The 14,676-nt window shown below is 42.4% G+C and overlaps 1 protein-coding gene across 1 annotated transcript in view; it reads left to right on the top strand.

The window, feature by feature from the left end:
- The window catches only part of mei1 (meiotic double-stranded break formation protein 1), a gene marked incomplete at its 5' end in the record, with an annotated part of 90,140 nt that overhangs the window by 307 nt on the left and 75,157 nt on the right, over window positions 1-14,676 (top strand). The window contains 4 exons of the mRNA XM_080448224.1: window positions 274-397; window positions 4,498-4,548; window positions 6,100-6,173; window positions 7,848-7,953. Of these exons, the coding sequence (XP_080304350.1) occupies window positions 274-397; window positions 4,498-4,548; window positions 6,100-6,173; window positions 7,848-7,953 (355 nt within the window). The remainder of the gene's footprint in view (window positions 1-273; window positions 398-4,497; window positions 4,549-6,099; window positions 6,174-7,847; window positions 7,954-14,676) is intronic.

Here is a 14,676-nt window from a genome sequence, read left to right as displayed (position 1 = left end):
CTCAGGGCTCAATACTAGTGTCTTTTATATATTGTGTTATTGTGGGGAAAGCTTTAGCTGAAAATAGCTTGTCCATCTGCTATTTTATGTGAAAGCCTTCCCCACAATAAGGATGCTGGGATTTAAGTGGTTAAACTCAGCGTGCCTTGGCATCAATGTTACTGTTAATCATGAGCAATATTGTGAAAATGTCAAGCTGCAAAAAAACTAAAACCTCTCTCACTTTTGTGATCATCCCCTGTCTCTCTGTATTTCTTTCTTTCTGTTCTGTAGTCAGTGAGGAAGTCTGTGGCCCTCTGTGGCATCATTGAAATGCTGAAGTTTTCACCAGGGGCTTTGACTGACCTTCTCCAGCAGGACCAAAGGGTCTGTCTGCACTTCACTGCTAACCTGCTGGGTAAGAGACCTCTGCACCCCTACAGCATGTACTGCAGTAACGTCTATTATTAAGCTGGCAGTTGACAACAAGTATACATTTGGGGGGGATCTGATAATAATAATCCTGTATTTCTGTGGTCTGTTATTATTGTGTACAGAATGAGACTTAGGAAACACTTTATTGCTAAGCATGGGGCACACAGGACTACTGTCAAAGTAAATGGAAATACAGGACTCTTACATTATAGTGTAATATTACATTGCGTAATGTGTACTACACATTGAGACAGTAGAATATCCAAAGCGCTTTAAAATGTGCATTACATTCTCACAGATTCACGCCATCGGTGGAGGCATGCAATGCACCAACCTGCTCATTGTTAGCTCTAGGGGGTTCAGTGTCTTGCTCAAGGACACTTTAACATGAAGCCAGGAGGAGCAAAGGCTCAAACCAGGAACCTTCCGGTTCCAAGACAGCCTTTCTAGCTCTCCTGAGCCACTACCATTTAGGTTTTAACAGAGTGTATGTTAATGGGAAACCGCATAGTATTACACTGCCCTACTTTGGGTAACAGAGCTAGGCCCCTATTTTTGACACTGCTAAACCCGCACCCACGGCCCACTACCCGTGATTTACTGCCCACTACCCGTGAATTAGGCATAAGGGAGCTGGCACTGTCCCTAAACGCTATTTTGCGGCCGCTATACCTGCTACTCCTTATGCCGACTCCACTATTTGCGCCAGGAGGTGTGGCTGTGGGTGTGTTGTTGCATTATCCCCCAAATTGCTATTTTGACCACACACGTTTGGGAAAGTGTATAGCGGAATCAAAATCTTGGTAGAGCGCGCCTGCAATGGACGTCTGCAATGGACGTCTGCAATGGATGTCTGGAGATGGCCAGGGCGCACAGTGGCACAACATTCAAAAGCTCTCTCTCTATACTAATTCTCAACAAATCTCTGTGATTCTATTTTACCTATAATCAGCAGAAGGGAGATTGTCAATTCCTTGTGTCAATTGTATTTATATAAGATGATAGTCTATTCAAAGAAGACAATGTGTGCGTCGCGCAATGCAATGTTCTCCAAATTACACCAGTTTTATTCATCGATTATGCAGGAAATAATGAACTGATTACAAAAATATAAAATTCTCTCTAATCAGTAACATGTAGGTAATACGTATGTCTATCAAATGTGGTTTTATTGAAAGGGGGATAATGGCTTGCGCAGTCTTCTCTTAAAGGTAATGGCATCTGGCACGGTGATTGGTTTTATTATTGTAAAGCCCACCTATGCCTAATGTAACGGGTAGTGCAGGTGTTTTGCGGGTAAGACGGGTGTCCCAAATTTCAACTTTTGTTGGGGAACGCCCCTTCCGCAGTCCTAAATCCCAAATTAGTGGGTGTAGCCAGTTCGGCCCTTTATAGAGCCCCAAGTCTAAAAACACACGATCACACTCAGTTATGATGATAGTTTTACTAGCCCTCTATTCTGGGATTAATATTTTGTCCATCTAGTGCAAAAGCTTAACTTGACGGAATTTTAATGGTCTGTCTAGGGGTGATAATATGCAGATGGAAGCCGAGTAGTGCAGCCTGGTTCGTGTTCCATTCCTCTGTCCTGCTCTGTTATTTGATTACACCGTGTTGTTAACGTACCATATTGTGACAGGCTATTATAAATTCTCTCAAGTAATCACAGAGTGAAACTGAGGACAAAGATGTACTTCTGCAGTATTACAGTAGGTATTAGGTCCCATAATATTAGGTTTCCGATTGCCTTATCACAGAGTTACTGCAATGCGAGTTTCAAAAAGTTCAGTTGCAGCTCTTCACTAGTGATTGGATTATTGTGGAATTGTTAAGGAAACGCATGCACGCAGGCACCACGCACTCACACACACACACGCAGTCACGCACACGCAGTCACGCACGCACGCACGCACACACACACACTCGTATGCATATCAGCTCGTAAACTATTTACATAAACCATAATAGACCACAAAGCATGTTACGAGTTCCCAGCTTTTCCAATTACAGCACTACAGCATTTGAAGTTGCTCAAAATGTTGCACCATTATACATTTTTTGTTGGCTTCCTTGAGGGACTAGCTTAGAACAATACTGTCACTCAGTTATGCAAGTTGAAACTCTGCTCTGAAGTGGGCTGTGGCAATCAGGTAAAAAGTGTGCTATGAATGTCTACGGGCCTCATTGAAAAGTAAAGTTGTTTGACTTTGTACTAAATTGTGTCACGATAATTTTAAAGAACAGAAAAAACAACAATAACATGACAAAATGAATGACAAAATTAAAGCACCCAGAGTTGGATAACACTGGCGACAGAATTGTGCACGAATCTACCGTGATATGTAGCGTCGCCTGTCATAACGAGATTAACCCGAACCAATCAAAATAAATAGCGGTGTAAACAACAAAGGAATATATGACTATAAGTAACTAATGAGAGGAGAGGAAAATCTCAACGCTATAACGAGTGTGCGTGTGTGAGCTACACACACACACACACACACACACACACACACACACACACACACACACACACACACACACACACACACACACACACACACACACACACACACACACACACACACACACACACACACACACACACACACACACAGCGGTTTTCTCCTATACTTCCTCAATACGCATGCACAAATACTTTGTATGCATGGCCAGGTCTCCCTTAAATGCTGTATGTGAGACCTAGCCCTTTCCTTCAGTAAAAACACCCTCTAGATGACGGTCTACAGTATATACTGTTGATTGTTTGAACAATCCTGAAATATAAATGCAAAGTGAGGGCATAGCTAGACATGGTCACGCAACCTAGCTCAACCGGAGGCACAACAAATGAATATTGAGGGGTGAACGGCATTACTGCTTAGTGCGCTGTCACTCGCAGCAGGTCTGGATAGTCTGATGAATGAATGCCTGCCTTTTAATCATTCTTTCTTGCTTGCTTGGTCACTTGCTAGCTCATGTGACTGTATGTCAAGATGAGGTGTAAGGGATTATTTTTTCTTTTGATGAGTGACCGAAAAAAAGGAGTTGATCATTGCTGTTTGATGATTTTTAGTTTACACCATCAGTTGTTATTAAATCACAAAATCAGTGGGTAAAAAACGTTTAGAATGAGACAACCAGCCACACAGATTTAGCAGTGGGTCTTGTTGACAAAAGCTGAGGGCAAGTGTTCAGATTGATGTGAAAATCATTAAGATGGGGGACTACACATTGTTACAAAGTAGATGCAGGGTGAGAGACTAATGTAAGACCTTTCACTGTACAAGACAACAATTGTACAAGGGAGTAAATGCTCAATTAGTCCTCTTTACTGTACATCTATTCTTTCATTACTACATGCTGTATAGATTATGACAACTGGTTTAACCATTTTGCATGCATGGGACTAATGTATAACACGTTTGTTCAACATCACAGCTATTGATAATGAAGGAAACATCAGACAATTGTATATAATCATTCGAATGAATAGCATATGCTCTTCAAAAGAATGAGAACTTGCCTTTATGATATGCCCAAGTGGCTAGATGATGTGGAGGTAGAACAAGTAGTTCTTACCAAAGAGAATGAAAAAAGCCACTCAAATCTGGTTGACGAAAGTGATGAAAGGACACCACATAACCCTTGGGTTGATAACCCCAAGGGTTAATACGGGAGTGGTGGGCAAATCAGCAAACAAAGTGCCACCACTTGCTGAACTGTCACTGTGAGTGACATCACTGTAAAAGGAACTCAGCATGTCAAACATAGAAACCATGGCTGATACATTGATCAAATGCATTTTATTCCTTTGTGAATAAATACGGCTATGACTATGTGATGAATTAATAATTAACCTGGCATTTGAGGTTGCCCTCAGTAACCAACCTTTGCTATATGCATCTCTTTACAAAGCTTTTCTTTTTACTTTTTAAACTTCCTTTTTAAGTTTTGTATGTACATTTTTCACCTGGCTCTCTGTTATTTAATTCCTCCCTGTGACCTCTGCTCATGCATGTTTTGGGTTTGAGGACTATGCCTTGTAAATCCAGCCTGCTTTTACTGTTCCCCTTCCCCCAGGGATGCTTCATACTGTAGAAGACCGAACCACTCTGGAGCAGGTCGTCCAAGGTGAGGACACATCTCTATGTGGGTGGTATAGTATACCACACATGCACACAAAAACACATGCATGCACATGCACACATACAGGCATACACCCTCCTCAGCAGACTCTTTGCACTTGAAGTAATACAATTTGTGGTTGTATTAGTGTATTGTTATGATGAATGCATTCAGATGCGCGAGCACACATTTGAAATATTTATTTATGTCCACATAAACAGAAGTACAAGAATGCCTTGTACAAAGGACATAAACACTGCCAGTGCAGTCAGATAATGGGAAAACAGCCAGTTACAAAGTGCATATAAGGCAGAACAGTATTGTTACATACAATAATGTTGGCATACTTGTCAAACACAGCAGACAACAATCATGAGTAAAGGAAACAACGCCTCCTCCAAATTGAGCGGCTTCCTATAATAGCTGATATTGAGCAGTACCTTGCTAACTGTTTGGCCCTCCTTTTGGAGAGGCCGGCCATTTGAAGGCCCCTCACAACCAACTTGTGCACACGCACACGCACGCACGCACGCACGCACGCACGCACGCACGCACGCACGCACGCACGCACGCACGCACGCACGCACACACACACACACACACACACACACACACACACACACACACACACACACACACACACACACACACACACACACACACTGTACTCAAAGTAAATGTTAATAGTGATTAAGCTGTTAGGACTCTCTTTTGACTAGAGAGAATCATATTCAAACAGTATCTCTGGAAGCTTTTGACCTGCCTTTCACTGAATTCACTTGGATTCTCCTTTCAGTGCAGCAAAGTGCCTGTCCCTCTTTATGTCCCATGATTGATTCAGTCTGCTCGACACATACTTGCCTCTTGTCCTCTTTTAAATGTTGGCCTCTCATTGAACAAGGAGGAGTTTTTGGGGGGAGCTCTCAGTCACACATTTCAGACTGCAGCTAGGTCTTTTAAAATGTAATATGTTTTGTTAAGAGCGGCAGCAGAATGATTTTATGGTAGCTGGGTTTAAACTCCCAAGGGACCAGTGCAGTTTAATATTTAGAGCGGTGCTTAAGGTTTGATAGCGCAATGGCTCTGCTCGTAGAGAATGCATAAAGAACACAGTTTTTGAAACTGTCGGTGAGGCTCTATAAATAATGCAGCCTGAAAATATGTGTGTGTGTGTGTGTGTGTGTGTGTGTGTGTGTGTGTGTGTGTGTGTGTGTGTGTGTGTGTGTGTGTGTGTGTGTGTGTGTGTGTGTGAGAGAGAGGAAAAATAAGAACCATTAAGGTGTGATTAAATTACATTATTGGAGTATTTCACATACTGTAGGCTGCATGTTAATCAATAAATAGATGAAACCTGTTTTAGTGCGTTTTGTCTCAGAAGTTACCACAGATCACAGTATTTAATTGTCTTTAAGTTTATTTTTGATTGAACTTTGTGTTTTTGTGCTTGTGTGTGTGTGTGTGTGTGTGTGTGTGTGTGTGTGTGTGTGTGTGTGTGTGTGTGTGTGTGTGTGTGTGTGTGTGTGTGTGTGTGTGTGTGTGTGTGTGTGTGTGTGTCAGTGCTGGTTCAGCTACTCCTAGAGCTCCAGAGTGAACAGTACATACGCTACGTTTTGGTTGAGATATGCACACAGGTGAGACAGCCCACACAAATCAACAAACATACCCCCCATCCCCCACACACACACTATACGAGCTATATTCTCACAAGATCACACGTGCATGCAGAGGAACACCCTCACTCACACACACACACACACACACACACACACACACACACACACACACACACACTGAACGGGACAGAACCAAACAGGACAGCCGTGGTTGTTTGGTAAACAGCTAGCGTGCTAGTGTTCATAGCTCGTCTATTGTGTCACCTTGGGAGGGTGGGTGTGGCAGGGTTGGATGGAGTGAGTTCTAATGAAAAGGCCTCATTCAGCAGCAGCAGCAGCAGCAGAGAGGACAGGTGTAGCGCAGTGGTGGAAAAAGTACTCACATTTGTTACTTAAGTAAAAGTATCAATACTGCATTGTAGAAATACTCTGTTACAAGTAAAAGTCTGGAATTCAAAATTTACTTGAGTAAAAGTACAAAAGTATTAGTATCAAAATGTTCTTAAAGTACCAAAAGTAAAAGTACAAAAATGTTTGAAAATAGCAGATCTACAAGCTCACAACGCGTCACGATGCGACGCGTTGTGAGCTTGTAGATCGGCTATTTTCAAATAGCCTAGGTATAAAATAAGGCTAAAGTGATTAATGTATGTTTTATAATGTAATAATTTATATCTGCAAAGTAACTAGTAACTAAAGTTTTCAAATAATTGTAGTGGAGAAAAAGTACAATATTTGCCTCTGAGATGTAGTGGAGTAGAGGTAAAAGTACTGAAAATTGGAAATACTCCAGTAAAGTAAAAGTACCTCAAAATTGTACTTAAGTACAGTACTTGAGTAAATGCACTTAGTTACTTTACACCACTGGTGTAGCATAGTAGTAGCAGACTGTGTTGTGGTGATGTCAGAGCACAAGTGTCATGTTTAAAGCTAATTTATATTTTGTCACATTAACTTTCTGCCCAGCAGAAAAAGTGAGGATGAGAAAATACACCATAAAAATATGGGAGGGTGCACAAAAGATTATGAAATCAGACAAAATAATACTGTCACAGTTTAAAAAAAGAAGAGAAGGCCATATGACAGAGGCAGGTGGTGGTTGGTAAGGCTGTGTGTGGAGGTGATGGCAACCAGTGATTACGCCAGAGCAAGATGTGGGCAGGTTTAATTTACATAGCTAAAATAGAGCTTGATTAGGACATAATTTGAAAGGATTAAAAAAAGGTGAACATAGAATGTTTATTTATCCTTGCCGTTGGAATATTTGTTTGTTTGCCATACAATTACATATCAAATTACATACAGATATACCCTCTGGGATGAGTGTGCGTACAGGGAAAACAAGCTTGTTCTAGCCCTCTTGAGTGTAAAATAAGGAAGGATTGCGTGTTTGTGGGGTTTATTGAAGATAGAAGGGTCTGTTTGTTGTTGAGCGATGAAAACGTACTCAGAATTTAAATTAAGAATATTTTTGCAGATAAAAAGAATGTTAATAGAAAATCTGTGAAGAAAAAAAATGACATTGAGAAGATGTGCATATTTTATTATTACAGAGCCAGCTATTGCAGATTATTACAGTATCACTTTCACGAATGCTGTGTTCCAATGTTGTGCTACTACAATAATCTTCTTATCCATGTGTCTCTTCTGCTCTCCATTCTATTCGGCTCTGTTCTACCATCACATGTCAAGTTGTCTGACCAGTGCAGTATGAGGGGTTTCCTGCCCACCGTTAATTTCCTGGGTAAGTTGGTGGAAGCTGTCCCCAACCTGCCCCAGAGCCTGGTGTCCCATCACGGTGAGATACTCAACATGTTAGATACTCAACGCACGAGCTACAGTACACAACACATTAGTTGCTCAACACAGTGAGATATTCAACATGCCAGATAGGCAGATACTCAACACAGTGAGATACTCAACATGCTATATACTCAATACACTACCTACTTAAATACTCAACGCGGTAAGATACTCAACATGTTACATACTCAACACAGGGAGGATCTTGATACATTGGATACACAGTATATCTGATTGGTTAAATGGTCATATACTAATTTTATACTCAGTAATTAGTTGTGACAATAGTGATTCTATAGTCGAGTGGCTGGCCTCAAGCTGGCCTAGCATCAGATCAGCTTTCCAGACCATCTATCTAAAAGAAAATAAAATACTATGAGGCACAGGACAGACACTCTGCTTTTAATGGAAGACATTTATATTTTATTTTTAAGCTCAAGTCCTGTCAAGTCCTGACTCTCTGCTGTCATACCCCTCTTTGTCTTTTACCATGAGATCTGAAGTTAATAAAAGATTGACGAGAGTGATTCATCCCACCGGTGGCAGAGGTCCAGGAATAGTATTGGCAGTAATAAAGTTTCATCTCTTATTGGAGAGAAAGACGTGAAAGAATATTTAATTTCCCTTCTCCCATGAGCCAGTTGGCTCAGAATAGAGGGAGATTCTAATCACTGAAGCTGCTTTGACTCTTTTTTGTTGTTTCCACCCGTTCCAGAAATGTGTTGTGTGATTTCACTTGGAAAATCATTGGAATATGGTGTCCTATTCCATACCGTATCATTCTGGGAAATATTGAAGGAAAAATATCATTTTTTTTTGTTTTTGCAACTCAGGCACTGCACCACTGTGACCTTTGCAATTACGTTCCACTTGCACAGAAACAACCGTGCTGTGTCTGTTTTGAAATGTGTCTACAGTGCATGCCCCATTCATCCCTTACCATTTCCTGGAAATAGTGGTGAAAGAAAGTTACCAATGTATTGGTTCCTAACCTCTCTCCTGCACGGCTGTAAGGTTAATCTCATTCTGAAATCTAATTTTTGGCCCCAAGAAACCAGAACCTTGTGTGTGTGTGTAAGTAAACCAAGATAGATGTGTGTGTGTGTGTGTGTGTGTGTGTGTGTGTGTGTGTGTGTGTGTGTGTGTGTGTGTGTGTGTGTGTGTGTGTGTGTGTGTGTGTGTGTGTGTGTGTGTGTGTGTGTGTGTGTGTGTGTGTGTGTGTGTGTGTGTGTGTGTCAGTCTGTGCGTGTGTGTCTGTGCGTCTGAGTGTGTGTGTGTGTGTGCGCGCACGTGTGTGTTTGTGTATGAAATTGTGTGTCATAGCAGGAAGATGATGTACTTCTTACAGTTTTTCACAATTGTTAACACACGTTTCTCCAAACAATAACGGCTTTCTCAAAACTGCACACACAAAACTGAAAACCTCACACACAAAATGCTAAACCCCACACTGCCTTTGCAAGATGACTCTTTGCCATCAAATCTTTTAACTGTTCACAAAATGGAACTCGTGTTTTCATTTGGTACACACAGCCATATTTTCAAATGACACACACATACCATTCATTACAGTACACACAAAATGCTAAACCCCACGCTGCCTTTGCAAGATGACTCTTTGCCATCAAATCTTTTAACTGTTCACAAAATGGAACTCGTGTTTTCATTTGGTACACACAGCCATATTTTCAAATGACACACACATACCATTCATTACAGTACACACAATAAGCATGTGCTGCACACTAACAAACATTTACAGCACACTGCAGGGCAAAATTGAAAACACAATCATAGAAATGGAACACACCATGACAATGACTCTGGAGAATGAGCCATTTCTCCTTTTGTAAAATGACTCAGTGTAGGCCTACTTTTTTCAAACATAAAACAAAACAAATATGCAGCCAAAAATGTTTTATTTCTCTACATGATTTAGGCATCATGCCTCCGGTTCATGTCTGGCCAGAGGGCCTCATCCACATCATAGGCAATGTTCTCCCTGTCCAAGCAGCGTTGGAAGAAACGCCTCGAGTGGCGCATGAAGCCCTGACAGACCTCAACAGTGACTAGGGCTGCAATCGATTTTTACGATTTTTGTAAATTGACATTTTTCGATTTTGAATTGGAAAAAAACATATTTTACTAATCGAGAATCGTTTGTTTTGAAAAAATCGGAAAAGAATCAGAATCGTGACCCCAAGAATCGGAATCGAATCGAATCGTGAGATAGCAGAAGATTCACACCCTAACAGTGACGTCGCCACAAGCCTCCTCCATGGCCTGGAGCAGTGGGACCCGGCTCTGTGGGTTCCGTTCATTTACCTTCCACCTCCAAGCTCAAAATAACTCCTCAATGGGATTCAGGAAAGGAGAATAAGGTCGAAGGTACAGAACGGAAAAATGTGGGTGGTCCTGGAACCACTCACGCACTGGAGCAGCCCGGTGGTGCAAATTGCTCACCAGACCTGAATGTTTAGAGATTTGACTATTTAGGTGTTATAGATTGATGCTTTGAGATTTTGCGTGAGAAGTGTGTGCAGCAACTGAACATTGTGTGTAGTGTTTGGACAACAAGGTGTGTTGTAAATTGTTGCTTTGAGATTTTGCGTGAGAAGAGTGTGCAACAACTGAACATTGTGTGTAGTGTTTGGACAACAAGGTGATAATGTACTGAACATTGTGTGTAGTGTTTGGACAACAAGGTGATAATGTAATGATAGTGATGAGTGTAAAGAAGGAAAGTCAGAGTCTAATGCAGATAAGGGAGTGTGAAGTAGTGCCAAATTGGGTCGAGCGATTAGTACATGAAGTTAAGGTTGTGAAAATTGTGCCGAATTTTTGCTTTTTGTGTGTTAACAATTGTGAAAAACTGTAACGCCCCCTACCCCACCCTCCCTCACAAAACACACACTGATTAAATCTCTCCTACAGCCACCTGTACGCCACCTGCCCTTCCACTGAACTGTTCCTCCCATTTATCTAACAGTGACTAGTAATCAATCTGAAAAGTGTGTTATGCGGCGGTGTTTATCTGTATAGACGAAAGCATGTGTGAGCACTGAGTATACATTTGTGTGTGTGTGTGTGTGTGTGTGTGCGTGTGTTTTCCTGAATAAACAGGCATCCGTGTGGTTTTATTGTTAGGTATTTATCTTCATGAGGTGTTAGGCGTCACAGCCCCTGTAGTGTGGTTTGCTGATGCTAGATGTGGGCAGCCAGTATTGACTGTGTGCACCTGTCTGAGGCCTGTCACTCAGCGAGGCTCTATGGGGCTGTTTGGACTAATGACAACACACCCACAGCGACAACAAGAGCTCATCTCTCTCTTTGTTTCATCGTCTGTACTACTACTGCATGAAGGAGCGCGCATGAATGTGGGTGCCTTTTTGTCTGTCAGTGTCTGACTATCTGTCCATCTACTGTATATACAGTATCTGTCTGTCTATGTATCGATCAATAGACAGAATCTATCCATCTATCTACTGTATCTACTGTATCTTATCTATTATTCAAATGTATCTATCTATCTATCTATCTATCTATCTATCTATCTATCTATCTATCTATCTATCTATCTATCTACACTGTAGATAACTAACTATCAGGCAATCTATCACTCTACCATTTATCCATCCGTATTTCTACCTGTCTATCCATTGTATCTGTCATTATTGTCATTATCATCTCCTATGCCTCTCACCGCATTTCTTCTATGCTTCTCGCTCCTTCCTCTGTCACACCCTTATTCCTGTCTGTCTCTTTTTGTCATCCCCCTAACACTTTCGGCTATGTGGGTCGATGTCATCGTCCCACAGGCCCTTACTGAGGAGCTGACAGAGGGGTAAAGTTAGGGAGAGAAGAGAGGGAGGAAGGAAGGGAGAGTTAACATTAATGAGGGAGGCAGTTGGAGAGACAGGGATGAGGGATGAGTAGGAAAGAGGGAGTGATAATGAGTCAGGGAGGGGGTTGGGAGAGAGAGAGAGAGAGAGAGAGAGGAAACTGGACAGGGAGAAACAGGTAAGATAGGAGGAGTAGAGGACAGAGGAGAGAAGAAAAGTGACGAGCGACAGAGAGAGAGAGTTTGTAAAGGGGAGGAGACGGTAGAGCTGGCAGAGGTGAAGCTACAGAATCACATACAGAATACTAGAAAATGTGCTCCTCGGAGCACAGGTCTCCGCCAGTACTGTTCCTGATTAATCCTGTCTTACCTATTTATATTACATATTGTCACGTGTCACTTGACCAATGTTAGCTTGGCTGATGGAAGCTCACTTCAAAAAATATAAATGATTTTTTGAAGTGACACACCTATTTATAGGTGTCTATGTCATCATGCGTCTCGCTAGCCAATCAGAGCATTGGTGACAACAATATTGTCACGTGTCACGCGAAGCTTGACCAATGTTAGCTTGGCTGAGACGGGGGGACACACGGAAGGACAAGAACGAAAACATACTCTCCACCTCTGGCGGAGACAATAAAGAAGAGATAGCCTCTGTGTGTGTGTGTGTCTGTGTGTGTGTGTGTGTGTGTGTGTCTGTCTGTGTGTCTGTGCACGCACGCATGTGGTGACTGATTATTTGTCTTCTTCCCACCCTTTTGCCTCTGCCTCTTTTATCACCCTCCTCTTTCTCTCACTCTATCTCTCTTCTTACACCTGTCTAGTTCTCAGCTCTTTATTCTCCTACGCCTCTCATCATCCTGACTTTCTCACCTCTCCTCATCTCCTCTCCATCTTTATCCCTCCATCTCTCTCTCTGTTTCTGTTATCCTTCTCTCCTCATTGTTCTCATTTCTCTCTGCTTCTACCTGACCTGTCTCTTTGACTGACTCTCTTATCTCTCATCTTTTTCCTTTTCTCTACCTTTGTCCATACTCCCCGCCCCCCCGCCTTCCTCTCTCTCTCCCCCTCTTTACACCCTCCCCCTTTCTCTCTCAGTCAGTGTGCCTCTCACATATTTTGGTTTTTAATCAAACATGTCCTGGAGGCGTTGGGTTTTGATCCACTTCACCGAACAGCTGGGCCTGAGCTCCTCTCCCTTGTTCTTTTTCAGTCTGTATTCCACTCTCTCTCTCTCCTCCTTTGTCAGTTTTTTTCCTCCCCTATCTTGGCCTCCTCTCACTCCCTCTCTTCCCCTGTCTCTCCTGCAATCATTGCTCTCTCTCATGTTTCTCAGGCCATTTATTTTTCTGTCGTCTTCCATCTTCTCTCTGTCCTCGCTCTTTCTCTGATCCTTTCTTTCCGTGTCCCTCTTGATCTCTCTTATTCGCTCCCCCCCTCCCTCACTCATTCAATTCAAGCTCCGCCCATCTGAGAGCGTACCTGAGAGTGCGCTGAGTGCTCCTCTCTGAGAAGCGAATCCGCTCTGCTTATCTATGTTACAATATCATCTCTACATCACATCTCAGGGCTTTCTCATCTCTCTCTCAACTCCAATCTGTTTTACTCCCCCTCCACCCTCACCTCCCCTTCTCTTTACTCTCTTCTCCTTTGCTCTGGCGCTCATCTTTCATCTTTCTGTCTGTCTTTTTTTCACGGCATGGTTCTGCAGGGAGGCTAGCCGTCTATTTAGGGTCAGTCTGTCTGTGTGTATGTTTGCAGCTAATCTCACAAACCACTTGACCAATCAGCGCTAAATTTCACGTGCACACACTATCAGTGGTCTAACTTAGAACCTTAAAAGCAAACGAAGCACTCATGGAAGTTTCCTTCAGGCACGGGCAACAAACAAACAAACAAACAAACCTGTTTTCGCTGGAGCCTTCCTCAGTGTGATAATGAAAGACAGCACAGGCGTGTCACTTACAAAGGGGACCTGGGAGAAACACATAAAGCGTTCTGAGTAGACTATCTGGCTCTGATACAGTCCTATGAATATCAACACAAAAATACAATATATGCAAATCAGTAACTACTGTTACCATTGATATATCAAAAAGTCAATTGGGCTGAAACCTTGCCCAAATTTGAAGTTAACTGACATCACTAGCCTGGTTCAGGACGAACCTGCCATTGCAAAAAAGAAATTGCCCAATCTGGCCATGCGAGGCTATGACATCACAGGCTGGCCACATGAGGTCCAAGATCCATCATCAATTTCATCAATTGGATCCCGAGATCCACGTGATTTGTTTTATTTTGTCGTAATCTTAGTGTTCTCTCCGAGGGTGACGCTGTGGTGGTCAGTAAGGAGCAGGGCAGGAATTTCAGGGAGGCCACGGAGGCCATAGCCGTCGTTGCCCCTCAGTTTGGCCTTCTGCCCCTCAAGAAAATGGCATGCCCTGAGGCCACAGTGGCCTTAATGCCCCAGCTGACTGTATCATTTTCTCCTCTGTCTCTTTCTTGTTAACATGTAGACACCAGTGGCTCTTTCTTGTCATGTAGACACCAGTGTATTTTGTTGAGATTCTGAATTCTTAACTCCCCTGAGTCCCCATCTTTAAACCAATCCAGGGCTGAGCATGGATCAGATTGTAAATACCATAATTTATTTATTTCACTGCAGATAGTCTACACATTCAATTTGAAATCATCCTTAACCCTTAAATTCAATTAATTATTTCAATGGAGGCCTTCCTGCCCTGGCATTTGGCCTTTGGGCCCTCATAAAATGGACAACACCAAAGGCGTTGGCCTAGCTAGCCCCTAAAATGACAAACTTCCAGGCCTGGTAAGGAGTGAAGTATTTGTTAGGTGAGGATGTTGTAGTTGTTG

This window comes from Gymnoscopelus braueri, assembly GCF_963280865.1.
Source record: "Gymnoscopelus braueri genome assembly, chromosome: 13".
NCBI lineage: Eukaryota > Metazoa > Chordata > Actinopteri > Myctophiformes > Myctophidae > Gymnoscopelus > Gymnoscopelus braueri.
This window is presented reverse-complemented; position numbering and strand designations above follow the sequence as displayed.